At 52.8% G+C, this 27,453-nt stretch overlaps 1 protein-coding gene across 7 annotated transcripts in view; it reads right to left on the bottom strand.

The window, feature by feature from the left end:
- CTTN (cortactin) overlaps positions 1–19,253 on the bottom strand; it is a 32,801-nt gene extending 13,548 nt beyond the window's left edge. For 2 of the 7 annotated variants that reach the window (XM_036860516.1, XM_036860518.1), the window contains exons 1-11: positions 19,133–19,253; positions 15,194–15,290; positions 12,760–12,846; positions 12,550–12,623; positions 10,394–10,523; positions 6,650–6,760; positions 5,569–5,623; positions 4,502–4,612; positions 1,796–1,906; positions 1,140–1,250; positions 271–381 (exon numbers count right to left, since the gene is read on the bottom strand). In XM_036860516.1, coding sequence (XP_036716411.1) covers positions 271–381; positions 1,140–1,250; positions 1,796–1,906; positions 4,502–4,612; positions 5,569–5,623; positions 6,650–6,760; positions 10,394–10,523; positions 12,550–12,623; positions 12,760–12,846 — 901 coding nt within the window. In that variant the 5' untranslated portion in view covers positions 15,194–15,290; positions 19,133–19,253. Of the gene's footprint in view, positions 1–270; positions 382–1,139; positions 1,251–1,795; positions 1,907–4,501; positions 4,613–5,568; positions 5,624–6,649; positions 6,761–10,393; positions 10,524–12,549; positions 12,624–12,759; positions 12,847–15,193; positions 15,291–18,954; positions 19,106–19,132 lie in introns of those variants that run through there. The other 5 variants (XM_036860519.1, XM_036860521.1, XM_036860522.1 and 2 more) reach the window with 3 other exon arrangements.
- Positions 19,254–27,453: the final 8,200 nt, after the last annotated feature.

The raw sequence follows: 27,453 nt of genomic DNA, 5'->3' as shown, positions 1-27,453 counted from the left end.
CCCACTCCAGGAGCGAGGCACGTCACGGGGTTAGAGTGACCTGCACCTCGCACCACCTTTGACCAGACACACACCCCAACGGTTACGGGGGAGAAAAAAGTGAACAGGGAAGAAAGGGTGCGAGCGAATTCCGCTCCGGCACAGCGCTGGGCTGGAAGTGCCCAGGTGCCCCTGCGGGTGACAGCGGGTGACTCGGAGGCTGAGCGCTGAAGTCTGTGCTAGAAGTGGCGGCACTGGGCGGGGCTGGGGGGAGCCGGGGAGCAACTGTGCCTTGCTGGGACTCGTGCTTGGCCAGTCTCTCCTTGTAATCAAAGCCCACAGCACAGGGGTCCTGCCTCTCGGACTGAACACCAAATCTGCCTCCGAAACCAGTCTTATAATCTGAAAATCCACAGGTGACAGCAGAGAAAACAACCAAGAGAAGAAACACAAGTTTGGTTAGAGTCAAACACGTCGCCTGGAAGAAACAAGGGCTGCGCCGAGCTCGGGGACGACAGAGCCAGCTCCCAGCCTCACCAACAGTCACAAAGGGCTCAAAAGGTTAAATGACAAACAGTGTCTGAACACGCAGCCCAGGCCCGAAAGCAAGTCAGCAACTGTATTTGAGCCGATTCGGAAAAGCGGCTCCGTGCTCCGCGAGTCTCTCCGGGGCCCCGCCCACGCTGCAGACAAGAGCACGCGTCTCTGCTCACTTGAAGAAAGAGACACGTTACACACATGGCCCACCCCACAGCGGCGCGGCAGCCCCGCTCCCCACCGTGCTGGCCGCGAGCCCGGGGCCCCGGCGGCCACGCTCCCGGGGACGGGGCGCCTCTCGGGCTGGGACCACCGTGCCGCCCCTGTGGCAGCCCCAAGCGGCGGGCAGCAGCCCCTCAGAACACTGCCGCAGCAGCTGGGGCTTCAGGGCCCAGGCGAGCACAGGCGCCCTGCCCCGCCCAACCGCAGCCCCCCAAGGGGGAAGGGGGAATCACTACGGGCGGAGGGGTCCTTCCAAAGCCGTGGGGATAGAGGACCCCCTCCCCCACTGAAGACAGGACAGCACTGCGACACAAGGACCGCGAGGCCAGGCACACGTGGACCTGTAAACAGAGATGAACCTCCCAAAGGACCTCGCGGACGAGCAGCCAGCGTGAATGTACCTCTTTGGGATTCGTGCAGATGCAGCTTCTCCTGGTGATCCCAGCCAAGGGCACACTTGTCCTGTCTGTCCGTCTGCACACCGAACTTCCCTCCAAAGCCTTTCACGTAGTCTGCGTGGACAATAAAAGGCCATAATCGAGTATTAGTGGGCACCCTGCGTAACAGGGAGAAAGCAGGTTTTCCACGAAGTTCAACATACACAATTCACTAAACCATCCTTTCTCTTCCTGACCTTTGGTGAAACTTCAGGTGACATTCGTTAAGAGGACCGCCTCGCAGCGTGTCGGGAAAATAACCTCATCTACCATCTCGGTACCGTGGATAAACACGGACGGAACCCTCTACAGGAACCCCCGAGGCATGCAGTGTCACAGCACTGACACGCCATTGGGTCTCACCACTTACACAGACGTGCAACACGTGGCCCCTGCGACACGCCACGCTGCTGCAGTGTTCAAGCTAAAAGAGGTCTAAGGACGGGATTTCTTAGTTAGCAGCTCTGTTTTTGGATTTTCTGTTTTAAAGTTCAATGTTTAACAGAAAGAGACATCCACCCTAAGGGTTCCCGGTTACGTCTGTTTTTCCATTTCTGTCCTGGTTACCACCGATCACGTTAATAGCTGCTAGCTGGACGATAAGGTAACACTGCAGCCACCTTTCTGGGACTCGTGCTTCTCGGTTCTGCCTCGATACTCAAAGCCGACCGCGCTCTTATCCACCTTGTCCTTGTCGATACCGTACTTGCCACCAAAACCTCTGGAGTAATCTGCAAACAAGGACAGCACTGTTCACAAACCAGTCACATGATCAGCGAGCACGCTGCGGATTTTAGCAGTCTTTAGGGAAGTATTTTTATCAATTTAAAAAATCAAACCTAGGACTTCCCTAGTGGCGCAGTGGTTAAGAATCCGCCTGCCAATGCAGGGGACACGGGTTCAAGCCCTGGTCCGGGAAGATCCCACATACCGCGGAGCAGCTAAGCCCGTGCGCCACAACTACTGAGCCTGTGCTCTAGAGCCCGTGAGCAACAACTACTGAGCCCGCGAGCCACAACTACTGAAGCCCACGCACCTAGAGCCTGTGCTTCGCAACAAGAGAAGCCACCGCAATGAGAAGCCCGCGCACCGCAACGAAGAGTAGCCCCCGCTTGCTGCAACTAGAGAAAGCCCGCGCGCAGCAATGAAGACCCAACACAGCCAAAATAAATAAATTAAAAAAACCTTACTTTAAAAAAAAAAAAAAAAACCTAAAATCTTTGAGGCTCACTCTAAGATCACTTACGTAGGAAACATTTGAAAATATTATTTGTACTCAATAATGGAACTACGAAGAGCAGCAAATAGAGCGGACGAACAATTGTAGCACCTCTCCTTCATCCCAAAAGACAGCATGAGATGACAGCTGACATGAAGCTTCTGAACTCAGGATGAGCCACAGGAGCAAGCTTGTGGAGGGTCACCCTACCTCCTAACCGAAGCTAGCAGAGCCGTGCCGGGGGCACCGCCAAAGGAGCAGGATAAACACGGACTACCTTCCAGAAATGTCAGTTCAACTCAAAGCTGAGTCATCATTATACTACACAGCTATCTTTACACTAAGGCATGACTCCATCACGGGCACATGAACGGAGCAGAACGCACGCAGAGATCAAACCCCTTCCGGGAACGCCGAGGGCTGCTCCCGGCACTTTGGCCTCTGCTCCCCGACTGCCCAAAGGCGTATTTACTCTTCTTCAAGGGCATCTCGGGGAGAAAATCTGGTAAAAATGAACAGGACCCAACAGCAGGCGCTGACTGGCAATGGGCATACAGGGCAAAGGAGTACAGGTGTGTGCCTAGCAGAGAGAGAAGGCAGAGTTTAAAGGAACCCCGTGCAGCAGGCCCAGCGGCCGCAGGGCAGGCAGGCCCTGCCAGGTGTAAGGAAGCGACGCCCTCAGCAAACAGGAGCCCCTCAGGCCCAACGGCCATCCCCTTGGGGAAACGCCAGGCCAGTGGGGTTTCCAGTGATGGCTTTCATTTTTGTTTCTTAAAAAAATCTGGGGTTTTAAAAACGACGTGAGCTCTCAGTTTATATGCTGGCCATTATTCAAATAATTTACATGTGCAGGCCAAACAAAACAAATGATGCAGAACCACCAACAGATCAAGAGCTCTGCAGCAGGGGCTGAATCTTTAAGTCAAGCTCCATAAACACACACCTCAGCGGGCAGAGGGCCGTAACTGATCACTTACAGGGTACATCACAGCGAAGAGAAAGTCAGGATGGCTTCCAAGGACAATCTAGAAGGCTCTATCAAAATTTTAAATTCAACGTCTTTTGACCCAGCAACTCCATTGCTAGGTATTTATTCTTTTAAATAATCACTTATGTATATAACAGAATATTCACTGCAGTCAATTTTTTTTTTTTTTAATGGATTTACTTATTTTACTCTCGGCCGTGTTGGGTCATTGTTGCTGCGTGCGGGCTTTCTCTAGTTGTGGCGAGCGGGGGCTACTCTTCGTTGTGGTGCGCGGGCTTCTCATTGCGGTGGCTTCTCTTGTTGTGGAGCACGGGCTCTAGGCGCGCGGGCTCAGTAGTTGTGCCTTGTGGGCTCTAGAGCACAGGCTCAGTAGTTGTAGCGCACAGGTTTAGTTGCTCTGCGGCATGTGGGATCTTCCCGGACCAGGGCTCGAACCCATGTCCCCTGCATTGGCAGGCAGATTCTTAACCACTCCACCAGGGAAGTCCCTGCAGGCAATTTTTAACATCAAAAATTGGAAATAACCTAAATTCCACATTCCAGAGAGGAACAGTTAAGTGGACCACGGAACAGAGGACTCAGCAGTCATCAAAATTACAACAAACTGAGACTTCCCTGGCGGTCCAGCGGTAAAAAATCTGCCTTACAACGCAGGGGACGTGGGTTCAATCCCTGGTCAGGGAGCTAAGATCCCACATGCCGCGGGTCAACTAAGCTCACGTGCCTCAACTAGAGAGTCTGCGTGCCGCAAACTACAGAGCCCATGTGCCCTGGAGCCTGCGTGCCACATCTAGAGAAAAGAAAACCCGCACGCCACAACTGGAGAGAAGCGCGCGTGCCACAACGAAAAGCTCACGTGACACAACTAAGACCTGACGCAGCCAAAAATAAACAAAATGGATAAATAAATAAATCTTTAAAGAAAAAATTACGACAAACCATCTACACCATCCAGAAAGTAACAGGGACATCCAAACACTTTAAGTTAGAAAAATTAGATAAATGTAACATAAACCGATTTGCATCAGGGAGAAGTTCCCTGGGTGTGTGTCGGTGAATGCATGAGAAACGACGGGGCCCGGGGTGCCTGACGGTCAGCAGGGCGCCGCTGCGGCCCACCTCTCTGCGACTCGTGCTTCTCCGTCTTGCTCTGGTAGTCGAAGCCCACCGCGCTCTTGTCCACGCGGTCAGACTGCACGCCGTACTTGCCACCGAAACCGCTCGAGTAGTCTGGGGAGACAGGGCAGCGGTCAGGAAAACGTGTCAGGCCAAGTGCCACCTTGGTTAAACGAAGCAAGACTCACCACGAGGCCAAGCACACATCTTGAAATGTACAACAAGCTACCCGCTGTCACACGCGGGGGACGCTGGATGCGTCTATGTGCCCCTGCAGTCTGGTCCCTTTCGACTGCTGGAGGGCAGAGGTGAGCTGCAGGCCCACTTTGGGAAGTCACCGTTCAAATAAAGGTCAGTGTATAAAGACAGCTACGCAGCTGCACGGGTCTTTCTAGAAAAGACCCGACCCCTCCAACACATCGAGCCAGGTGGGCTGGGTGGACCGGTGGGGCCTAGAGCACTCCCAGGCTGAGCTACTTCCCTGGGTCATCGGATGACCCGCAAGAGGCAGAAGTAAACAAGCTTGCAAAGAACACCTCAAGGGACTTCCCTGGCGGTCCAGTGTTTAAGACTACAGGCGTCCACTGCAGGCGGCACAGGTTTGATCCCTGGTCGGGGAATGAGGCTCCCACAGGCTTTCATTTACAAAAAGGCTTTACCAGGGAGTACTACCTCATAAAGATTAGCCTACGCCGTGTTAAAGACGCACGTACACGCTGAAAATGTCGGTAAGTTAACGGCTCTGTTTCCATCCTCAGGGGAAAGTTAGTTTTGCCAACCAAGTTAGAGAGGGAACTGTTCGGGGGCAACACTGCTCGGATGAGGGGAAGCAGCTTCTGCTGCCACACGGGAGGTGGCACAGGGACACGAGATGCCAGCGCTTCGTGGGCTGCATGGCAGGGACCCCACTGTCACACCACACCCAGAAGACCAGACACCTGAAGGCGAGAGCAGCGAACTGCCCGTGGCGACACCCCTGCCCCCAGGAAGAGACCCGAGTGACAACGCGCTCCTGCCCTTCAAAAGTAGGTGGGGCTGCCTTCCCGTCACCGGCATCTTTCACATCTCACCTTTCTGCGAGGCGTGTTTCTCAGTTTTCCCCTGGTACTCAAAGCCCACAGCAGACTGCAGTCACAGAGAAAAGGGAAATGCAGTTTTAAATGCCTGGATCCACGATGCATAGGACACTTTAAAAAACATGAACCATGTTATCTTTTGATCTTTGATTTCCTAAGCCATTAACACCCAAAGCCCTGCTGTTTTGAATTCGTACCCTGTGAAACGCTCACAGAAGCCCGGGGGCTGCCCGGGCCAAGCAGCGAGCGAAGCAGCCTCCCCCGGGTGGGCGACCCCCGCGGGGCGAGCTCAGCCACAGGACACCGAGCTGGGCCGACTCCCATCAGCCCGCTTCTCAAATGGGCTCCGCAAGAGCCACACAAACAGCAGGAACAAGGCCCGGCACTGAGGTGGGCACCACGCGCGCAGCCCGGGGGAAGGGCAGACGCGGGACTGTGGCCACGCTCAGCCAGGCCTAACCCCCAAAGCCCAGGCTCTCCATGCTACGACATAAAACCTTTCAAAGGGGCTGACGGCCCTGAGGCAGGGCCTCGAGAACAGCGGAGCAGCACCCGGATGCTCGGCACAGCGCGGTAAGCGGGCGGCACTCTGCCGGTCCGCTCTGGACACCCTTGGGGGATCCCTGTCACGGTGACATCCAGGCAGGGACAGTGGGTGTCAACAGTCCCCGCTGGCATCCTTGGACAAATCTAAGGCTGTCCCGGGGTCATCCCCTGAGTAGATACCAACATGGGGGTTTCTACAGCAATCAGTAAAAAAAACCCCTTACACTTGACTGTTCTGTTCGTTTGTTTGGCCGCACGGCCTGTGGGATCCCAACCAGGGATCGAACCCGGGCCCCTGGCAGTGAGAGTACGGAGTCCTAACCACTGGAACGCCAGGGAAGTCCCTGTTCTCGCCTCTTAAAGAGCCAATCATCTCAAAGCAGCTGGAAAGGGGGGGCCCTGTGAGCCCTGTGGTCAGGACACCCACCCTGCAGTCCCACAGCACACACAGCTGGCGGTGGGCTCTGACCTACGAGGACTGGTTCCCTTGCCCTCCCCGGGCCCCAGCTGCCCACGATGCTTCACTCACCTGATCAACTCTGTCCACCTGGACACCAAACTTGCCTCCAAACCCCCGGACGGAGTCGACCTGCGAGCAGTGCTTGGAAAGCTTCGACTGATACTCATGGCCGACAGCTGACTGGAACAGGTTGCAAAAATAAAGCGTCAGACGCCCGCCGGTATCGCCACATTGCCCGCCCCCCATGCGGGGTCTAAGGGGGCGGCCCGCACCTGTGGTCAGCGTGGGTGACCCTAATTGAAACCATTCAACGTGGAAGTTAGCCTGGGGGAAGCTGCCTCCCGGGGGGCATCGCAAGCCATGGCCACCGGTCAGGTGTTGCCCTAACTCTCTCCATATCGGCCTCCCCGGAAGCTGCCCAAGAAGCCCGGCCACAACAGGGGCTTCTGACATGACTGGGCATGAAGAACCAGGAGGCCAGGCCCATCCGGAAACCGCAGAGCCAGCAGCGGGCAACATGACTCCTGAGAGCCAGTTCCAGGAAGACGCTGGCAACGATCACCCTGCTCAAACGGGACATTTTCGCACCACAGGACCCAGGAATCAGGACACAACATGCAATCTGCTAACAAATCGAGACAGACAGGTGCGCTGGAGTCACGCCTCGCGTCCAGAGTCAAGAGCCACTGTGCGCCCAGCCTGTCCGGGAGCGGAGTGGGCCCGTCAGCACAGCACCAGCCCCACGGACGGGCAGGAAGGGAGCTTGGTGACACCCTCTCAAGGTCATGTGCCGAACAAGCAGTCCACCTCGGGGTTTCCACAGCGTTTCCCATGGTGGGGTCAGCAAACCGTGGCCCGGGGCCCACGCCCGGCACTGAGGCTTTTTGTAAATAAAGCTTTTTGGAACATACCACCTCTATGCACTCACAAAACGTCTACGGCTGCCTCTGTGTCTCGACAACGCAGCTAGTTCGGGAGCTGCCTGAGACCCTGTGGCGGCCGCGAGGCTGAAAACACTCCCCAAATTCTGAGCGGACCCCGTCCAGCTCCAGCCTCCCAGGCCCCTGACCCTCCGTGCTCGGCACCAGGGTCCCAGGCTCCCTCAGCAGAATGGACAGGGGTCACGGACCCCTTGGCGGACATCGAGGACACAGGACGCGTGCCTGCCACGTGACCCAGCGGCGGGCGAGGAGGCACATCCAAACCCTGGTTAACTATTACTCCAGTGAGCCACCCCGCCTAGGGCCCCTCCTACAGTGAGGGACCCGCTAGCGCACTGTGGACCCCCTTCCTGTTTATCTAGAACTTCAGCAGCTGGGTTTGGGATCCAACCACTGCAGAGTCACCGCCACAACTGACAACTCTGCAGGCCACTCAGAGCGTGCATTCTTTCCACAGCCCAGGGAGCAAAGTAGGTTCTACTTTAAAGTTCGGAGCTGTTACTTTCTCTCCTTTCCGGGTTGGTTCCGATGCCTGTAGCTTACAGCAGATCCAAGGCACTGCAGCCTCAGAAAACCTCCGCGGCAGAGACCACCCACCCGCAGCTTCTAGGGTCTCACCCAGAGAATGTCGGCAGAGTAACACGGAGGCAGCAGCACGCAGAGGATTCCCCAACTTGATTCTTTATCACAAAGAAGTTATAAGGACACTGCTCTAAAAATATGGCCAGTGACAGCTTATTAATTTTTCCAACTTTTTGATCAAAACAGATTTATCCCTCAAATTTCCCTTGATCTTATACTGACAAGACCGTATTTATTACTGAACAGTCAGCAGCGGGCAGAGCGTTGCCAAAAGCAGGAATGTACACTGGTCCCGAGATGGGCCTGGCGAGGAACAAAACCTGCACCGTGGACCACGGCCCCTCTGAGCCCCGAAAGCGGCGTGCAAGATGCTCAGACCACAGCGCAGATGGGATCCCGAAGGCCGCTGCGCCTTCCCAGCCCACAATCCTCTCACGAGTAGATGCCTGCCCAAGATGTGTTTTTTTCTGGAAGTCTCTATCACACAGTCTCAACACGCAGATCTCAGGGCTTTTTTTCAATTTCTGGAAAGGACAAGTTGCAAATAACTTCAGGGTTATTTGTTTCGGTTTGGAACCTTAGTGATTTCTGACGACAGGCTGGTCCAGCGGTGCTCACGTGAGCTGCCAGGTGTGCAGGGAGGTGCAGGGGGAGGACGCGCCCGCCGACCGCGGCGCCCCCGCTGGATCCACCTGAGGGGAACCGCCCGGCTGGAGGGAGAGCTCGGTTCCCTGAGCCGTCCGGGTGCCGGTAACACACGGCTGCAGGCGCTCACACACCGTCCACTGAGCGCCTCGACGGGAGGACAGCACAGCTCGTCCAGGCCTCGACGGGAAGGACAGCACAATGCAGGAGTGGCGCTGACAGAGGGCAGCACAGACAAAGCACGGGGGGAGGCAGCCGCGGGCCGGCGGGAGGCCTGCTGGACCAGAGGGGCCAGGGCCGGAGGTGCCGGGGGTGATGGGGCTCAGCCGGCATGGGGCAGGCCGGCAGCAGCCAAAGCAACTGTTCCGTTGTCCTTACCCAGAGCTTCCTGGATACATCTGCAACGTTTTCCCCAACAGGTTTTTCCGACCCAGAGCTGGGGACCCAGGTTTATACTGAACGTCTCTTTGCTTTCACTCCTCGTAACCCTGAGAGCCTGGGCTCTGTTGGGTGGGAAAGGCTTCTACCTACATGATGCTTTCATTGCCCGAAAAACATGGGGATTTTGCCCGTTTATGCTCCTAAAAGCCACCAGACTTTCTAGGATCCAAAGATGGTTTCCGCTCCCCACTCCCCTGTGTGCTGTCCAGACGTCTCTGGGAGTGACGGGGTCACTGGGGGCGTCCCTGTCTCTCTCCTGCAGCCTGCCCTTCATGGACTCCGTCTCCAGGCTCATTTCAGACCTGGCTTGGGGTGCCCACAGGTCCCCATGTATCCACTCTGTGGTGACAGAGCCCAGACGGCACACCGTGACACAGCCGTGTCATTCCAGGCCCAGCTCAGATGCCGAGTCCGATCCAGGCACAAGGGGGACACGGGTGGAATTACAGCCCAGAACCCGACCCAGCTGATACCTCTGCACAGAATAAAGGCAGGCGTCTCGCATTACCAGCCTGGGAAACCTACCTCTCTGGGGACGTCTAAAGACTGCAGACCTGCTTCACTGCAAACGCGCTACGGTCTACCGTCCTCTCTGCAGGGCGGACACGAGCCCCGCCAGCTGATCCAGTCCCTTCTCTGAGTGCCAGCAAAGGCTGCTGCATTGCTAACAGCTTCAGTCTCCATCTACTTGGACTTGCCTGCCCCCAGCCTGGTGGGCAGTGGCATGACGCCGGGGGCCAGGGTCCTCTCTGAAGTTCACTAAATGTGGGAAGGACGTCAGCAGGCCTGGTGGCTGAATTTCCACCCTTGACGGGAAACAAGGCCCGCAGACTCGGCTCCGGTCTGCAGATGGGTAGCGTTCAGGCCACAGGCTGAACCGCCGCGGTGACGACCACACCTGCGGTCAGGCCGCTTCCAGGCCTCCGTCCTGGTCACAGAGCGGCCTCTGGCAGAACCTGATCTCCTGCTCCGGGGCTCCCGACACACCACTCACTCCCCAGCAACTCAGCATCTTAGAAGACCTTCCAAAAACGGGAGCCCTTCGCGGGTAAGGTCAATGGAGAGAGGATTACTTCTGGCAAATCGGTCCTCAACAAGTGGACTCCCAACTTTTCATCTAAGGGGGAGGTCTGAGTGACCACTCTGCCGACCACGGTGAGGTCAGGCACGCCAGGACCCCAACACGACGTGGCCGGGCACTTACTTTGTCCATCCTGTCCTGCTCCACACCAAACTTCCCTCCGTAGCCATGCGAGGCTTTGGGTCCCGTTTCGAGCTCCTTCTCCTTGAGGGTCTGGTGTTCTTGAAACACATTCTCTCTCAGCTTGTGTATGCTTGGGGGGAAGAGATCAAACAGGAAGAAACCGGTCAGACAGACGTGCGTCCTTGCTTTCCAGGAGGACAGACGAGGACAGGATGTGTCATCTCGGCAGATCTGCAAGGTTTCACTACTCGGAGGCTCCCCAGTCCCTGTCTCCCTTGTGCTTGCTTTACTGTTCCGCCAGCTGGTCCCCCAACTTCAGCAGTTCTCAGAGTCAGATGCAAGTTAACAGAAAAGAGAAACTAATCTGAACTCACGCAGTAAATCATCCCAATCCTCCCCCACCCCCCACACACACAGAGCTGTGCTGAAATGTGGACTTTCTCCCACAAGGGGAAAAGCTCCTCAGGGTTTATCAGGCACCTGACCTGGGATAGCTAGTTCTGTAAACGTCCCCAGAGGCAGAGGGGAAAAGCACAGTCAACGGCCCCGCACCCCAGGCAGCCCTAGGACAGAAGCCCGGAGACGCAAAACACTTAAGACGGTTGCTCTTTCCTTGGGGTACTCCAGCTTTTCATTCAAAGGTGAAGTGAGAGGTTTGCAGAATTTACAATGTGAGCACCATTTTTACTTTAAACACTGGGAACAGTGGGACAGATCACAAGATGTGGCCAAAACCGGGCAGGCCAGGAAGCCTCTGTAGCTGTCTCCGTCGGGAGACCCACAGCCACACGACGGCCACCTGATCCGGTGCCTCTCTGCCCAAGGGACAACACATCCACACCTCAACATCTGGACAACAATCCCAGAAGTTCAGCTACAAAACCAACCAGGCCTGGCCACCTCCCGACCCCCTGACGAGCGCGGGAGGAAGCCCAGCCTCCCAAGAACATGAGGACCAACAGCCGTCCCGACCCTGTGTGTTCTCTGAACCCTAACCACCTGGAGGCTGCCTGACGGGAGAGAGTTCCGTTCTTCTCCAACCCGCCCTCCCCAGCACGTTCTGAAGTCACGGGGAACAGAAGAGATGAGAGGCCCAGAGGACACCAAGTCAGAAGGCAGCCTCACCCCACAGCGGGGGACCTGAGTCAGCCCCCGGCACCATCTCCTCTGGCCGGTCCCAGGCCCTTCTTCAGGGGCTTGTGGGGGGGGGGGCTCAGCGACTCAGGGAGGGAGGAACACTGGTGTCTAAAACGCCCGAGCTGCAGACTTCACCTCCTTTTCGGGACGATCTACTGAGTCTCTCTCAGCCAAGAACAGCTTCATTTTACTGCAAAGATCCTAGGGCCAAGCAAGACCAGCTCTCTGCCGATGACCAAAGCGGGTCACCTGTCCGTGAGGACACCTTCACAATCAGGGCACAGGAGCACACACTCTGAAGCCGGCACAGCCCGAGCACACTCTAAATGGTCCCTTCATCTACACCTCCCGACAGGGGAACAAGCTGCCCCGGAGGTGGCCAGTTACGACAGTGCCGAGTCAGACAATGACACGCTTCAAGCAGCTCCTCCTATTTGAGGCTTTTACGAGAACACAATGCTTAGAATTCAGCTCATGGCATCCAACTGATGACGGGAAAATAATAAAAGTATAACAAAATAATAAAAATTAAAGAAGGGTGTTTATTGTCTGAAGTATTCAGACATCCCACGCTTTAGAAACCTCCCATCAGCAGACAGAAGAGCTTAGGTAACTGTGTTCCTCGATGAAAACCACAAGATTGAAAAACAGACTCTAGAATTAGAAGCACGAAAGTCATTTGCGATGGGAATATTTTAAGTTACTGAGCACGTCCGTATACGTACACGTACACAAACACGTAGATATATACGTCAGCTCTTACATTCACCTACTGTATAAATATCGAGTCACAGCGTGCAGCAACGAAGACCCAACGCAGCCAAAACATACATACATACATACATACATAAAAAGAATAATGCTGCAAAAAATAAAAAATAAAATTAAAAAAAATATCGAGTCACAAAACAAAACAAAAGCGATTCCACCATATGAAGCCATGACCTTATCTCATCCCTGCCTTATCTCTTCATCTTTCAGAACATCATTGTCACACAAATACTGAGAAAGTCTCTTACTTGATGTGTTCCTGGTGCCCAGACCCCTGGACGGTTTTGGCCCCCCATCGCTGCTCTTTTTCACTTACATCATTCTGAAAAGAAAAATAAATGACGAGTGCACCCCACAGCCTGGATTGTAAGACAATCACCTACCCGCCCACCCAAACCCAAACCCTGGGGAAATCCACTCCGGGAGACATGAAAGGCAGGCAGACTGGTGACTTGTACCACGAAATCGGGGTCGGTTTCCCAGTCGTCGGCTCCCGCGTCGTCCTGGGTGATGGACACGGTGTGGCCGGCCGAGGCTTTCCACATCTGGAAGAGCAGTGCCGCAGTTACAGAGACTGACGCAGACACCTTTGCCTGGGACCCCAAAACCCTAGAGGGCACAGGGCAGGCTGGGGGGCTACAAGCTCAAATGGTCACTCATAATCCCCGTGCCTGAGTGACACCCGTAGGAACAAAAGAAACGCCAACATTTTTTAGCTCTAATACTGCTGTCAACCGGCATCAGAAACACATAAGAAATGCTCCTGGCTTCAACTCAAGTGAGGAAATTTTCTGGAAAATAAAAACGTCACATGTGCACTTACTTCACTCATTGGGAATATCTTCCTCTCCCACTAAGTCTCATGACAACAATACTGTCCAACATTGGGAATGCACCGAATGTCACCAATGGTAAATTTTGTTGTATTTTATCACAATTTTTTAAAAAAGCACCCATCTTGACTTCAAATTGGAAATTTGGAAATTACTGGAAACCTAATAATGATTTTCTTAACTCGGACACTGACAAGTCAATAAATATTTCAAGCGTTGCTTTGCCATCTACTTGGGGAAATTCACAGCACATACATGCCAACCTGTCCTCTACTAGGCAGCTCTGAAGACTGGCCGCCTTGCTTCCTCAGTAGAGTCCTGAAATTCTGTATGTTTTGTCTAGTGGACAGAACAATGATGCAGCTTCACAACTGAACCAGATCGTTCTTTTCATAACTGCAAAGGCAAAATCTAGCTATTAAGGGTTTCAAAAGAAAACTATGTGTGAGAAGAATGGATTCATTCTCCCCAAAAGTACTAATAAAATTTCACATAGGCCAGGAAGCAACTGAAAGCTTATTTTCATCTAATCAACCAGAAGCCCCATCCCAGCATCTGAACTGAGGACGAGCAAGTCTCGCTTTGTGGGGTCACTGTGCTTCTGGATGAATCCAGACTGGACGAGAGCCCTTCACAAGCCTGAGACTCCCCTGTTCAGGTCCACCACCCCCCACCAGCTCCGCTGGGTCACAAGTCCAAGGCGGTGGCAGGGGCGAATCAGGGTGCAGAGCTATCAGATTTCCAGATGCAACTCCCGCCATGTCACCTGGGCAGGGAATCATGTGCCACCAGGTGGGACAGGACCAGCAATGTCCCTTCATGGCCACTTCAAACCTTGTTACCCTCTGACCAGGTATGGCAAAGCATGGCAACAATTTCTCAGACGTGGACTTCCCTGGTGGCTCAGTGGTTAAGAATCCGTCTACCAGTGCAGGGGACATGGGTTCGAGCCCTTGTCCGGGAAGATCCCACATGCCACGGAGCAACTGAGCCCGTGCACCACAACTACTGAGCCTGCGCTCTAGAGCCCGCGAGCCACAACTACTGAGCCCACGTGCCACAACTACTGAAACCCACGCACCTAGACCCCGTGCTCCGCAACAAGAGAAGCCACCGCAACAAGAGAAGCCACCACAATGAGAAGCCCGCGCACCGCAACGAAGAGTAGCCCCCGCTTGCCACAACTAGAGAAAGCCCACGTGCAACAACGAAGACCAAACGCAGCCAAAGATAGATAGATAGATAAATAAATAAATAAATAAAAAGACCAGTTTCTTTTGAGATTAAAGTAAAACATAGAACTTAACCAAGAAATAGTTTCTTAAAAAAAAAAAAAAAAAGGATTTCCCAGACGTGAACTGCTTGACACAATTCTGGAGAGCAGACGGACCAGGCTCAGCACAACCGACGCGCCCGTTCACAGATGGAGAAACAGCTGCTTGAGGCTAAATGGCTTGCCCTCAGCCTCTGACTCCCCAGGCCACGTGTGCCCCGGGACACCACACTGTCCTGGAGAAGGGGCTGCCCACCTGCAGCACTCTAGCTGCCCAGAGTTCCAACCACTGACAAGATGGTCACACAAAAGACGGGGGTCTCCAGCGAGGCTCACTGCCCCCCGAAGGCAAAGGTGAAAGCCGATGTCCCGGCCTGAGACTTTTCCAGACTCACGGGGCTAACGCTAGCAGAGCCCACTCTCACCCGTCTTTCTGGAAGCCGGCTTCACCCGTGCGCAGGTGAGCACTTCCGGGCGCTCCCTAACATCGCGCCCGCGGCCTCCCCCGCCCACCCTGGGACAGGAGGAAGGCGCCAGGCGGCTGCTCAGACAGGACAGAGATGCTCCAGGTCCTGCACTCGAATTCTGCGGAATCCCCTCCACGTCCTAGACCACAGGCAACACTGGAAATTGACTTTATTTTTCCAACAAGGAAATTTCCTCCCAGAGAATTATCATCCCAATCTCTGCAAACCCAGCAAAAGCGCACCCCTCACGCCCCCTGTCAAAGGGGTCGACCTTGCCCACCCGCGGGAGAGCACGGGAGAACGTTCACAGTGCACAAACCTTTCTTTTCCAAGTAAAGATGAAAGATGCTCACAAAACTCTGTTTAAAACACGGGAATCCAACGAGGAATTTCCAGGCATTTGTGAATGATCCTGTCTGTAAAAAGATTAAGAGTAAAAAGCTCAGAAGGATATGTGCTGACGGGCACCCAGGGCAAATCTTTATGTGTGGAGATCCTTTTAGAACACCTCTGAAATCCTCCCAAACATAACGAGGTTTTGCAAAGCGATCTGAAAGGAGGGTGGGAAGAGTTGCCTTTTACTAACCAAAAAACTCAACGGATTTTCAGCCACAGTGAGAAACTACAGAAAATAAAGAAGTTCCGAAAGATTTATAACTGTTTGAAGTTTCTTCTTAATGCAAACAGAAGCTATTCCCTCAATTGCTAACATACATTTCCTGTTTGCTAGAATCCTGATAGCTTTCCATTTCTGGTCCATTCTAATTTATGACTCTACTAAAAATCATAAAATTCTATTACCCTGGGCTTTTAAGAAAAAAATAACATAAGAGAAGCACTCCCTGAAGGAAGGGATCATGATGTGGCCGGGATAAAACCCAGCGTGGCGACGGCTATCGGAACGTGAAGAGGGGCGCCTCGGGGAGCAAAGGAGAAGAAGGGTGCATCTCTAATCAACGGGTACGGTTACTGCACAGGACCAAGACTCCAATTCCCCAAGCCACCAGCTCAGCACCTCTTGACTGGACACTGCACTGCCAGACATTACAGATGAATCCAATCCCCTTGTTCTCCAGGAACAAACCAGTCACAGGTACAAACCATTTGTATCGGCACACGGCTTACCACGCTTTAGGAACTAGAGGGGCGATGTTCTGCTGGCCCTCCTCATGCTCAGTTTCCCCTTTGGAAACCCTAACTTCTGTAGGTTGCTTAGTACATTCTGGGTACCGCAGTTATCAGCCAGCATCTATAAAAGTCTACCCAAGGGCAGCTAGTGATAGGCTCAAATCTACAATAATTTATTACCCTCTCAATACGTTAAGCTTTTGAAAAATCATGGAAACAGCTGTTTGAAAAATTAAAAGCCTGGGTTTTTTTGGATCCAGAGGTAATGCCTCTGGACCCCTACCTCACACCATACACAAAAACTAACTGAAAAATGGATCAAAGACCTAAATGTCTGAACTAAAACTATTAAACTCTTAGAAAAAAAAAAAAAGGCATAATTTTTAAAACCTTGAATTTGGCAATAATTCTTAGATATGACACCAAAAGCACAAGTGAAAAGAGAAAAAAATAAACTGGATAAAGTTTTAAACTTTGTGCTTCAAAGGACACCTATCAAGAAAGTGAAAATAATTCACAGAATGAGAGACACATATATTTTCAAATCATATATCGAGAATATATAAAGAACTCTTACAATTCAGTAATAAAAAGGACAATTAACCGTATTTTTAAATGGGGAAAGGACCTGAACAGACATTTCTCCAAAGATACAGAAATGGATGATAAGCTCAAGAAAAGACAGTATCATTAACCATCAAGGAAATGCAAATCAAAACCAATGAGATACCACTCCACACATTCTAGAATGGCTACTATCCAAAAAACAAACAATAATAAGTTTGCTAAGGGTGTGGAGAAATCAGAAACCTCTTATGTTGCTGGTGGGAAAGTAAAATGAAAAAGTCTGGCAGTTCCTCAAAAGGTTAAACACAGAGGCACCGTATGTCCCAGCAATTCCACTCCTAGGTATATACCCAGAGAAATGAAAACTTCCACAGAAAACCTGTAAAGGAATGCTCATAGCAGCATTACTCCTAACAGCCCCAGAGTGAAAATAACCCAAATGTCCATGTTATGTAATAGATACATAGCAGGTAGTCTATGCATACAATGGAATATTATTTGGCAATAAAAGGAGTGAAGTACTGACACAGGCTACAACATGCATGACTCTTGAAAACATTATGCTAAGTGAAACAAGCCAGACACAAAAGACCATATATTATACAGTCCCATTTATATGAATGGCCAGATCTGGCAAATCTACAGAGACCAAAAGTAGATTGGCGGTCGCTTAGTGTTGGGGGGCTGGGGGAGGGGGACAGGGTTTCTTTGTGAGGTGATGAAACCACCCACGCACAATTAGCTTTCCATTAACCTCGCCCTCTCCAGGGCAGCAGGAAGCCAAAGGGAACAGAAGGGCATCTGAGCAGCCAAAACAGACATCACAAGGCCCACTCTCTGCACCACAACCACTCAGAGGACCCCCCTCCCACCTGGGCCTCCTGCAAGGTGACTCAAAGCACCGCCTGCCCAGTGAAAGACGAGACCCCTGGTGGACAACGCGGCACCCCAGGACGTGGGCCACTGCAACACAAGGCAGTCCCCGGGGCTCACCACCATTCTCTCCCTCAACCATGTGCCTCCGCAGCCCCTACTGCGTGCCACGGAGCAAAGATATGCATCACCAATGCCGTTCATCCAATTTAAGTGTTTTACAGATACGTCCCGCAAAATGTTTCAACTAAAAGTCACAGGTAGTGGGGGCAACCTGCCAGTTACGGGGGGTAGGGGCAGGGCATCAAAGACAACCCTGCATCCCCGGCTCTTCACTCTTGTGTCCGGAGGGGCCTTTAGGACCCTTCCTTGCTCCTTGGGCTCCGGGAGTACCTTCTATCCAGGAGAGGCGCGGGCCCGCCTGCGGCACCGGCGCGGTGACTCACCCTGCCGTCAGGCCCGGCCCGGCCCGGCCCGGCCCAGCGCCGGCCTGCGGGGCCGCCGGGCCGAATCACGCGGTCGGGCCCCGGCGGCTTAAGCCCCGACCAAGCTCCGCGGGGCCAAGTCACCGCGCAGCGCCAGCGGGGAGCGCTCGCCCGGGACGCCTCCGGAGCTGCGTCCAGCGGGAGGAGGATTCCTCGCCCCGGGGCCCGACGCGGCCAGATCCCAGGGGGAAGAAGCCCTGTCCCCCTCCACCCGAGACCCTCCGGCGGGGCCATCCAGCTCGCGTCGGAATCCTCCCCAAGAGCCCCTTCCAGCTGATTTCCAGCACACCCAGAGGAGGGGCTGTTCCCAACCTACAGCCTCTCAACTCTGCAGCTGCGCCGGTCGCTGCATTTCCACTGACCTGATTGCAACACCTCCCGCTAGGTGCGGGCCCGGGCCCGGGAGCGGGGTGGGAACTGCCCCGCCCGGCCGCCGGGAGACCCCAGCCCCGCCGCCCCTGACCCCCCGGGTCCCGAACCCCTTCCTGTAGGGCTCCTCTCCTACCCTAGTGCCCCTCAGCCCTCCGCCCCGGCCCCTCCCTCTCGGCTCTCTGCCACCGTCTCCTAAGTCTCCAGGTCCTGGATCCCCTCCCCGTAGGGCCCCTCTCCTCCTAGTTCCCCTCGGCCCTCCGCCCCCTTCCCCTAAATCCTCGGGGCCCGACCTCTCCCCCTAAGCCCTCTCTCTGCCCCTTCCCCCGACCTTGCGGGTCCTGCACCCCCTCCTGGAGGGCCCCTCCTCTACCCTAGACCCCCTCGGCCCTCTGGCCCCTTCCTCCTAGGGACCCGGGCACCCTCCCCTCATACCCCGGACCCCTCCGCCTCTGGCCCCTCTCCTCCGCCTTCCTGCCCGCAGCCCCGGGCCCCTCCCCCTCCATCGCCCCCGGCCGCTCAGAACCGCGTGCCCTTCCCCCTCAGGCCCCGACCCCTTCCCCTTCCCCCAACCCGCCCCCTTTTCTCCGACCTCAGCCCTTCCCTCCGGCCCAGCCCCTCCCTCAGCCCCCAGCCAGCCCATCCCCTTCTCTCCGACCTCAGCCCCCGGCCCCGAGAAGCCTCGCCCGCGCTCCCCCCGCGCCCGAAACCGCGAGCGGAAATGCGGCGAGACCGCCGCGGCCGCCGCTTCCTTCCCGTTTCAGGACCCGGCGGCGCCCCGGGACCGCAGCTGAGGAACTGGCCCTCCCCGCCTGGCGGAAGGCGCGCTCGCTCACCACCGCTGGAGTCGGTCCGGTCCGTCCCGGCTCCGCCCTGTCTCCGCCGCGCCCCCAACTCCCGCTGCTCCCGCCGCTCCTGCCTCTCCTAGGCTCCCCTCTCCACTTCCGGTTCCGCGCGGGGGGGGGGGGGGGAGGCCGCATCCGGGTCCCCGAGGCCCCGCCCCCGCCGGCACGCCCCGCCCCCGCCCGGTCAGAGGCCTACGGCCGGCCTTGCTGAGACGGCGGGGTGGGAGCCGTGGTCCAACCCCGGCTGACCGGCCCGCGGTCCCTGCCGCCTCCCTCGTCCACGTGGCGCCGGAAGCGCCCCCCGCTGGCGCAGGCGCGAGCTCCGCCCAGGTGCCAGCCTGCGAAGCATGCTTAAAAGTTAGATGACTGTACAGAGTATATTTAGGCCCACCGTGCGCGGGCCAGACTGTGCTCAGATGCACACAGTCCAAGGTGGTCATACTGAATTCATAGCACCGCCCGAGGGAACAAAGTGAAAATGAGCCCGTTAAGGGGACAACACCAAGTGCTCCGAGCCCTGAGGACACAGGAGGTAACTGACGGCCAGTCACCTGGGAGGAATAGCGCCCTCCTCATGCATGCATCCGACCATCCATGACCCATACGTACATCATCTATCCATCCATCTTCTCCATCCACCCACCCATCCATCCACCTGTCCATCCAGAGAAGGCCAGATATGTGTCAGGAATAAATGTGTCAGCAGAATAAATGTGGTCCTTGCCCCGAGGGACCTTTCAGCCTAGAAGAGGGGTCAGGCATTAATCGAATAGGTATATACTTAGAAAACAAGGTAAATGCTATAGAAGAAGTCAAAGGTCATGACATTATATAGGGGAGAAGATGGGACCCGAGCTCATCCAGGAGATCGCAGGTTTCTGTGAGCGATTAACATTTGTGCTAAGATCTGAAGGCCAAACAGAAGTAAACAAGGTAAGAAGGGAAAATTTTTCCAGGCAAGGAAAGAGCCTGTGCAAAGGCCCTGAGGCAGGAAAGGTCTTGCCACGTGGGAACTGAAGGAAGTTCAGTGCAGCAGAAGTGTGGTGATGAAGCAGGGCAGTGGGGCAAGATGGGGCCAGGTCATGTAGAGATTGAGAGGGCAGAGCAAGGACCTTAGTCTTTATTCTAGAAGAAATGAGAAGTCCTTGGAGGAGATTAAGCAGAGGGGAGACATCATACAGTTTGAATTGTAATGAAATCCCTCTGGCTGCTGGGTGGAGAGTGGATGGGAAGAGAGCCGGGTAGGATCCTAGTAACCTACTTGCTACCACCAGTTCAGGCAAACTGGTGGTAGCAAGTAAGATGGAGAGAAGTGAGTAGGTACAAGATACATTTAGGAAGTTAATTTGTCAGGTTTGAGGATGGACTTGGGGTATGGGGTGGGGAAGGAGATGTCAGGGGTCAAAGGATAATTTTTTTAAGATAAAATCATGATTTTCATACACATGTAAAATGAACACATGTCAAAGATCTTATTTCACTTAATAATAAATGAAGCAAAAATGTGTTACAACTTGTTCAGAGGAGAAGTCGAAGGCATGCTGAAATGAATTTGCAAAAACCGGTCTATCCATAGGGCAATGTCAGTTGTATTTCATTGGACACAGGTAATTTGCCTTTCTGTGGATGCAAATTATTTGCATTGCTGTCTGTTTTCTACAGGTTAACTTCTACCTCTACAGAGGTACGGAATAATCTAGGCAAAAATAACAAAGACACACATCCTGTAGAATCATGATTATCAGAGGCGCCAGCATTCTGTTAAAAGAATATCTAAGAATCATTTTTGCCCATTCTAAAGTCTGGAATTTTTCCTTACAAAAGAATGACTCCTAGTATCTGAGTAGATGCTCAGACAGGGCAGATGGGCAGGGTAGGGAATGAGGGTTGGAGGGTGGGGGAGAAGATGCACCAAGATTGCGGTGGGAGAGTGAGGATACATTTGTGGACCTGGTACCTTTGAGGGGCCTGTCGCAAGTCAAAATGAGGTCCACGAAGTGATGCTGGAGAGATGGCTTTTGAGAAGGAGCTTTAAGACTAAGCAGGATAAGGACGTAAAAAGGTAGGAAGGCCATCCCGGGAAGAGGGAGGGATTGCAGCAAAGGCACAGAGGTGGGAAAGAAGGGGGTCCGCATAGAAAACCTTGAGGTCGGATGGATAGAATCGAAGTGTTTTCACTTGCGTCATTACCACCGACAGTGCAGTGCTGTGTGCAGTCAGGCATCAAGCTAATTGCTTGGTGGACTAAGGGAAGGCTCCCTTTTGCTATAGGACTTTAGGCTCTGGAGGCAGAGGATCTGACAATAGATCCCAACTCCAAGGCCTACTAGCTGTGTGGCCGTGGCCAGTCACTCTGTCTTTCTGAGCCTCGGTCTCCCCGTTTGTGCAGCTAGCTGTTGTCTCCTGGAGATTGTAATATGCAGGTCCCATGTTGCTTGGTTAGCCCAGGGCCCGGCATAAAGTGCCCAATAAGTGTTGGCCCTGTTGACTGAAAAAGGATGCACAACGTGAGAGTTGTGAGTTAAGTTTTATTTGGGGCATAAGAGGACTACGGTCTGAGAGACAGCCTTTCAGATGGCTCTGAGGAACTGCTCCAAAGAGGTGGAGTTGGGGGGGTCAGTATACATATGATTTTAGTGAAGGGAGGGATACATGCAGTCAAACACACATTTTCACAGAGGCTTCTGCTGGTCACAAGGTGCAGATGTCCCTGTTAATAATTTTAGTGCTTTTCTAGGTATGAGAAGACACAAGAAACTGGGCTCAGAAAATCTTCTGAAAATGTCTAACTATCTGAAGACCTGTTCTGCCAGTTTTTCCCAGAGCACCTCATTCCTGATCTCCACCCTGACCTGCTTTCAGGGTAGGTTGAAGGTCAGTGATCGCAGTGGCCCATGACTTCATCCTTGTAGAGGCAGAGGGAAATACCAGACCTGGAAGTAGGGGAACTAACATCTGGGGACAGCCTGGCTTTGTCAGACACCACTGTGAGATTTTTAAAGTCTAAGTGTGATATTGTGATTTATAAGAAATATGGGGACTTTCCTGGCAGTCCAGTGGTTAGGATTCCACGCTTCCACTGCAGGGGGCGCGGGTTTGATCCCTGGTTGGGGAACTAAGATCTGGCAAGCTGCGTGTTGCGGCCAAAAAAAAAAAAAATTAAAAAGCAATATGTATTTGGGAATTCCCTGGTGGTCTAGTGGTTAGGATTCCGGGCTTTCACTGCTGTGGCCCGGGTTCAGTCCCTGGTTGGGGAACTGAGATTCCCGCAAGCCACGTAGCACGGCCAAAATAAAAATTTTTTAGAAAGAAGTTTGTTTTTGGTCATTCAGATGACCAAACGTATATTTCTTATGTACAGTTGATCTTCATTCACAGTTCCTGTTTTACAGCTCCCCAAACCCTTGGAATTTCCTAACTGTTAGAAGCATAAATGTGTCTCGTTATATGAATGAGCTGACTTTTGGAAAGCACCTAAGGATGGGAGTTGGTTGCCAGGAGAACCAACTAAGTGACTAGAGGGTTGGACATTTCAGTCTCACCCTTGAGCTCTGGGGAGGGGAGAAGTGAAGAACGGCGGGTTGAATTAATCGCCAGTGGCCAATAGTTCATCAGTCATGCATGTGTAATGAATCCTCCGTAGAGACCCAAAAGGACGGGGTTCTGGGAGCTCCCGAAGTGGTGAACGTGTGCAGATTTGGGGAGACTGCTGCTTGGAAAGCACGGAAGCTCTGAATCCTTCCCCACACCTTGCCCTGTGCACCTCTTCCATCTGGCTGTGCCTGAGTTCATAACCTTTTAAAATAAACCTGTGATCTAGTAAGTAACAAGGTTCTCTGAGTTCTGTGAGCCACTCTAGCAAATTCATCAACCCCAAGGAGGGTTGGGAACCTCTGATTTATAGCCAGTGGCTTAGAAGCACAGGTGACAACCTGCACTTGGGGCTGGTGTCTGAAGTCCAAGGAGGAGGTCGTGGGAACCTCCAGTCTGTAGCCGGTGAGTCAGAAGCGCAGGTAGCAACCTAGACTTGCAGTTGACATCTGAAGTGGGCGTGCGGGAGTTGTGCGACTGAATCTGCAACGTGCAGGCTCTGATGCCACCTCGGAGCAGGTAGCGTGAGAAGTGAGCTGAATTCTCAGGCGCCCCGCCGGTGTCTGAGAATTGTTTGTTGGTGGGGGGGGTGGAGAACTACCCCGACATTAGAAGCGGAGTCTCAGAACACCAATAGGATATTTCATTTTCCCCCCAAAACAGCTTTATGCGTTGAAATTATTTTTTAAGAGTAGTTTTTATTGAGCTATAATTACATAAAATACAACACACCCACTTAAAGCATACAATTCAGTGGGTTTTTAGTATTGTCACGAGGTGGTGCTGTTACCCTCCAGGGCTCTTGGCCTCCTTAATCAACAGAAATGGATCAGAGGCCAGACAAGAAATTCAGGCAAGGCTGTACTGGGGCCCCTGCTGCAGCAGGGGGGAGTGAGAACAAGAGGTTCCCTTGCTCACTTCCCGAGGTGGGGCGAGCTGGTTCCTTCTATGGCCTGAGGGTAGGGGTGTGTCCTCGGGTCGGGCTGGAGGCGTGGCTTAGGTGGTCTGCCCACCCCTTTGGTGGTGTTCTGTGCAGTGGGCATGTGCAGGACCCTGCTTTTGCTCCCGGCTCTTCAGAAGTGGCAGTTGGGTTTTGGGGCTTTTTGTATCTTGTTGTCTGTAATTTGCCCCAACTGTACATGCACACAGTTATTTTTAGTCCCTTAAAGTTTCTTTGTATTTTGTTGCTCAAGGAGACGTTTGTTCATATGTAAGCACTGCAGCAAAGGGTCCCAGGTCCCAGGTCCCAGCCTGTCTCAGTGCAACCATCACCACAACCGACCTTTAGAACATTTTCATCCCCCCAAGAGGAGACCCTGCTTGTTAGTGATCAATTCCTACCCACCTCACCCCACCCCAAGCAACCACTCATCTGCTTTCTCTCCATGAGCTGGAATTATTTTTTTAATATTTATTATATTACATAATTATATAATACATATGCCACATTCAATGAGCTGGAATTACTGCTTCCATTGTCCAGATTAGAATAACCAATGCTCCCAGGAGACTGGTCAGCAGGAAGGTGGCATGAGCTTTGTGACACACAAAGACCACTCTGGCTGCTACGGGGAGGACAGACCATGCTTCAGAGTGACTTCTGGGGAAAAGGTGTGGCAGGTTCCCCCGTTGAAGCACTGTTTCTGCCCCTCAGGAGGGTGTGGGAAAGACCAGCTGGCCACCTAGCAACTATAGAACCGATGTAAACTTTGAAAAGCAAAAAGGTACAGCCATGCTCCAAGGTGAATATCTCTGTGGACCAAAAGTGAACAGAAGTGCAAAGCAGTGAGCAGGCTGAGGCTGCGGGTCCACTTACACGTGGATTATCTTCCAACAGTAAATGCGTTAGACCCACATGGTTCAAGGTTGGATGAATCTTCGGCTGTGGGTCCACTTACACGTGGATTATCTTCCAACAGTAAATGCGTTAGACCCACATGGTTCAAGGTTGGTTGAATCTTCAGCTGTGGAGCTGTGGATGTGGAGGAACTGCGTCTACAGAGGGCGCACTCTAAATTATACTCAGATTTTTGACTTTGAGGAGGGCTGGCACCCCTAACCCCTGAGTGGCTCAAGGGTCACCTATGCACCAAGAAATACAGTAAAACTGCAAACTCTCAAGAATCAAAAATCATAAAAGTTACCAGAATGAAAAGACAGATGGTTTGCAAAAGGATGACAATTAGCCCCACTACAGACATGCCCTCTGCCTAAAGGGTGTCAGGTGACAGTGGGCTAATATCTTTGAAGTGTTGAGAGAAAATAACCATCAATCTGGAATGTGATAGAGTATTTCCAAGAGTGTGTTGTAAATGTTATAATAATGAGCCTTATTATGGACTGAATGGTGTTCCTGACCCCCAGCACCTCAGAATGTGACTGTATTCGGAGATGAGATAGGGCCCTTAAGGACGTAACTAAGGTTAAATGAGGCCATAAGGGTGAGGCCCTAACCTAACAGGACTGGTGTCCTTATGAGAAGAGGAGAAAAGGACACAGACACACACAGAGAGCCGTCCCCGTGAGGACACAGGGAGAAGACGGCCGTCTACACGCCGAGGAGAGAGGCCTCAGGAGGACCAGCCCTGCCCACGCCTGGATCTGGGATTCCAGCCTCCAGGACTGGGGACAGTGATGTCTGTTGGTTAAAGCCCCTCGTGTGTGATATTGTGTTGTAGCAGGCGGAGCAGACTCACACAGCCCTCAGCGTGTCCACACCTCTTTGTTGTGTGACTGACCTAGCCGGTTTGGGCTATAACAGAATACCATAGGCTGGGTGGCTTATACATTTATTTCTCACAGTTCTAGAGGCTGGGAGTCCCAGATCAAGGTGCCAGCAGAATTGGTGTCTGGTGAGAGCTGGCTTCCTGATTCAGAGCCGGCCAGCTTCTCCTCGTGTCTTCACGTGGCGAGCGAGCTCTCTGGGTCTCTTTTATAAGAAAAGTAATCCCATTCATGAGGTCTCCACCCTCAGGACCTAAGCATCTCCCAAAGGCCTCACCTCCAAATACCACCACACTGGGCATTGTTTCAACGTATGAATTGGCGGGGGGAACACAAACATTCAGTCCACGGCAGTGACATAACTGTTCCGCTTATCAGGAAACAGATGGGGTCTATTTCTCCAAGCTTTTGAATCTGGACTGGCATTGTGACACTCTGATCAATAGAATGTGGCAGAAATGACATTGTATGACTTCTATTTTTTTTGGGGGGGCATCCCCCCACACCACATGGCATGTGGGATCTTAGTTCCCTGACCAGGGATCGAACCCGTGCCCCCTGCAGTGGAAGCACGGAGTCTTAATCACTGGACCACCGGGGAAGTCCCATTGTATGCATTCTAAATATAATGTTAAGGATCCTTAACATTACGATGTTAGCCCTTACGATGCCTTGCTGCTTCTGGTCTTGCAATCTTGGAACTTGAGACTACACTGCTGTGAAGAAGCTCCTGGAGTGTGAGAGACGCCACATGAAGGAGAACCCAGGCCTCCCAGCCAAAAGCCAGCACCAACTTCCAGGTACTTGACTGAGACCATCTCGGACTTTCCAGCCCCACAAGAGCTGTCAGGTGACTGCCATCACGTAAGCGGTTCCAGGAAAGACCAGCAGAAGAACCACCCAGATGGCCAGTCCACCGAATCAAGAGAAACAAGAAATCATTGTTTTTACCACTAAGTTTTGGGGTGGATTTTTACAAAGCAACAGATAAGATAGCAGATGGTGATCTTTCAGGGAATTGTGAAATCAATTTCCTGGGGGAGGAAAACAGCATAAAAAGTATATAAGACGGCAGAATAGAATATATGAGTTCATTTCATACATAATAGTTGCAGTTGTCTATTGCTGTGTAATAAGGCACTCCAAAAGTTCATGGTGAAAACCAACCACCATTTTATGCTGAAACTTCATGGATCAGGAGTTTGGAAACTGCAGGGGAAGGCTCATCTTTGTTTTTGATGGCGCCTCGGCTGTGATAGATCAAATTTTTGGCTGTGGCTGGATGAACTGATGAGGGCCGTATGTCTGGGGCCTTGGCTCTGTCTGCTGGGTGCGTTCCTCATTTCTTCTCCCCATCATGTCTTCAGGAACAGGAATGTCCAACTTGGCTTCTTCACTTCCAATAGGCTGGCAGGAGCCGTGAGGATCTCGCTCTGCACAGCTCTCCATGGGGCCAGCTTGGGCTTCCTTACAGCATGGTGGGCCTGGGTAGTTGGACTTCCTACTTGGTGGCTGATTTCTGCAAGGCTTCTGCTGACCTCGCTTCAGAGGTCCGTGAACATCACACCTGCTACATTCTTTTGGTCAACGAGGTAAGTCAGTGAGGCCAGCCCAGGCTTAAGGAGGTCGGGATGGGGGGATTAAGACCCCACCTCTCAATGAGAGGAGCAGCAAAGAATCTGCAGCCTAGGTGGTATTTTGTCACACACTGTATTTCTAAGATGTCATCGCTTGTAAGACACATCCTGACTTCACGGGTAAAAAAATGTGAAAAAACGGTCATAATAAAATTGATGAAATGTACTGTATACATGCTGAGCTGTGGTGTAAAATGTTTTCCACTGTGGGTTGCTTAGAAGTTCAAAACTAGGCTAAATTACATTCCAAAGTGAGAGCCAAGAAGCAATTTCCAGACATCTAGTCCAGACTGAGACAGTTTATCACACGGAGGATGTCCCTAAAATAACTATTAAAATTTTTGTTATGCTAAAAAAATT

This window comes from Balaenoptera musculus, chromosome 8, assembly GCF_009873245.2.
Source record: "Balaenoptera musculus isolate JJ_BM4_2016_0621 chromosome 8, mBalMus1.pri.v3, whole genome shotgun sequence".
Lineage (NCBI taxonomy): Eukaryota > Metazoa > Chordata > Mammalia > Artiodactyla > Balaenopteridae > Balaenoptera > Balaenoptera musculus.
This window is presented reverse-complemented; position numbering and strand designations above follow the sequence as displayed.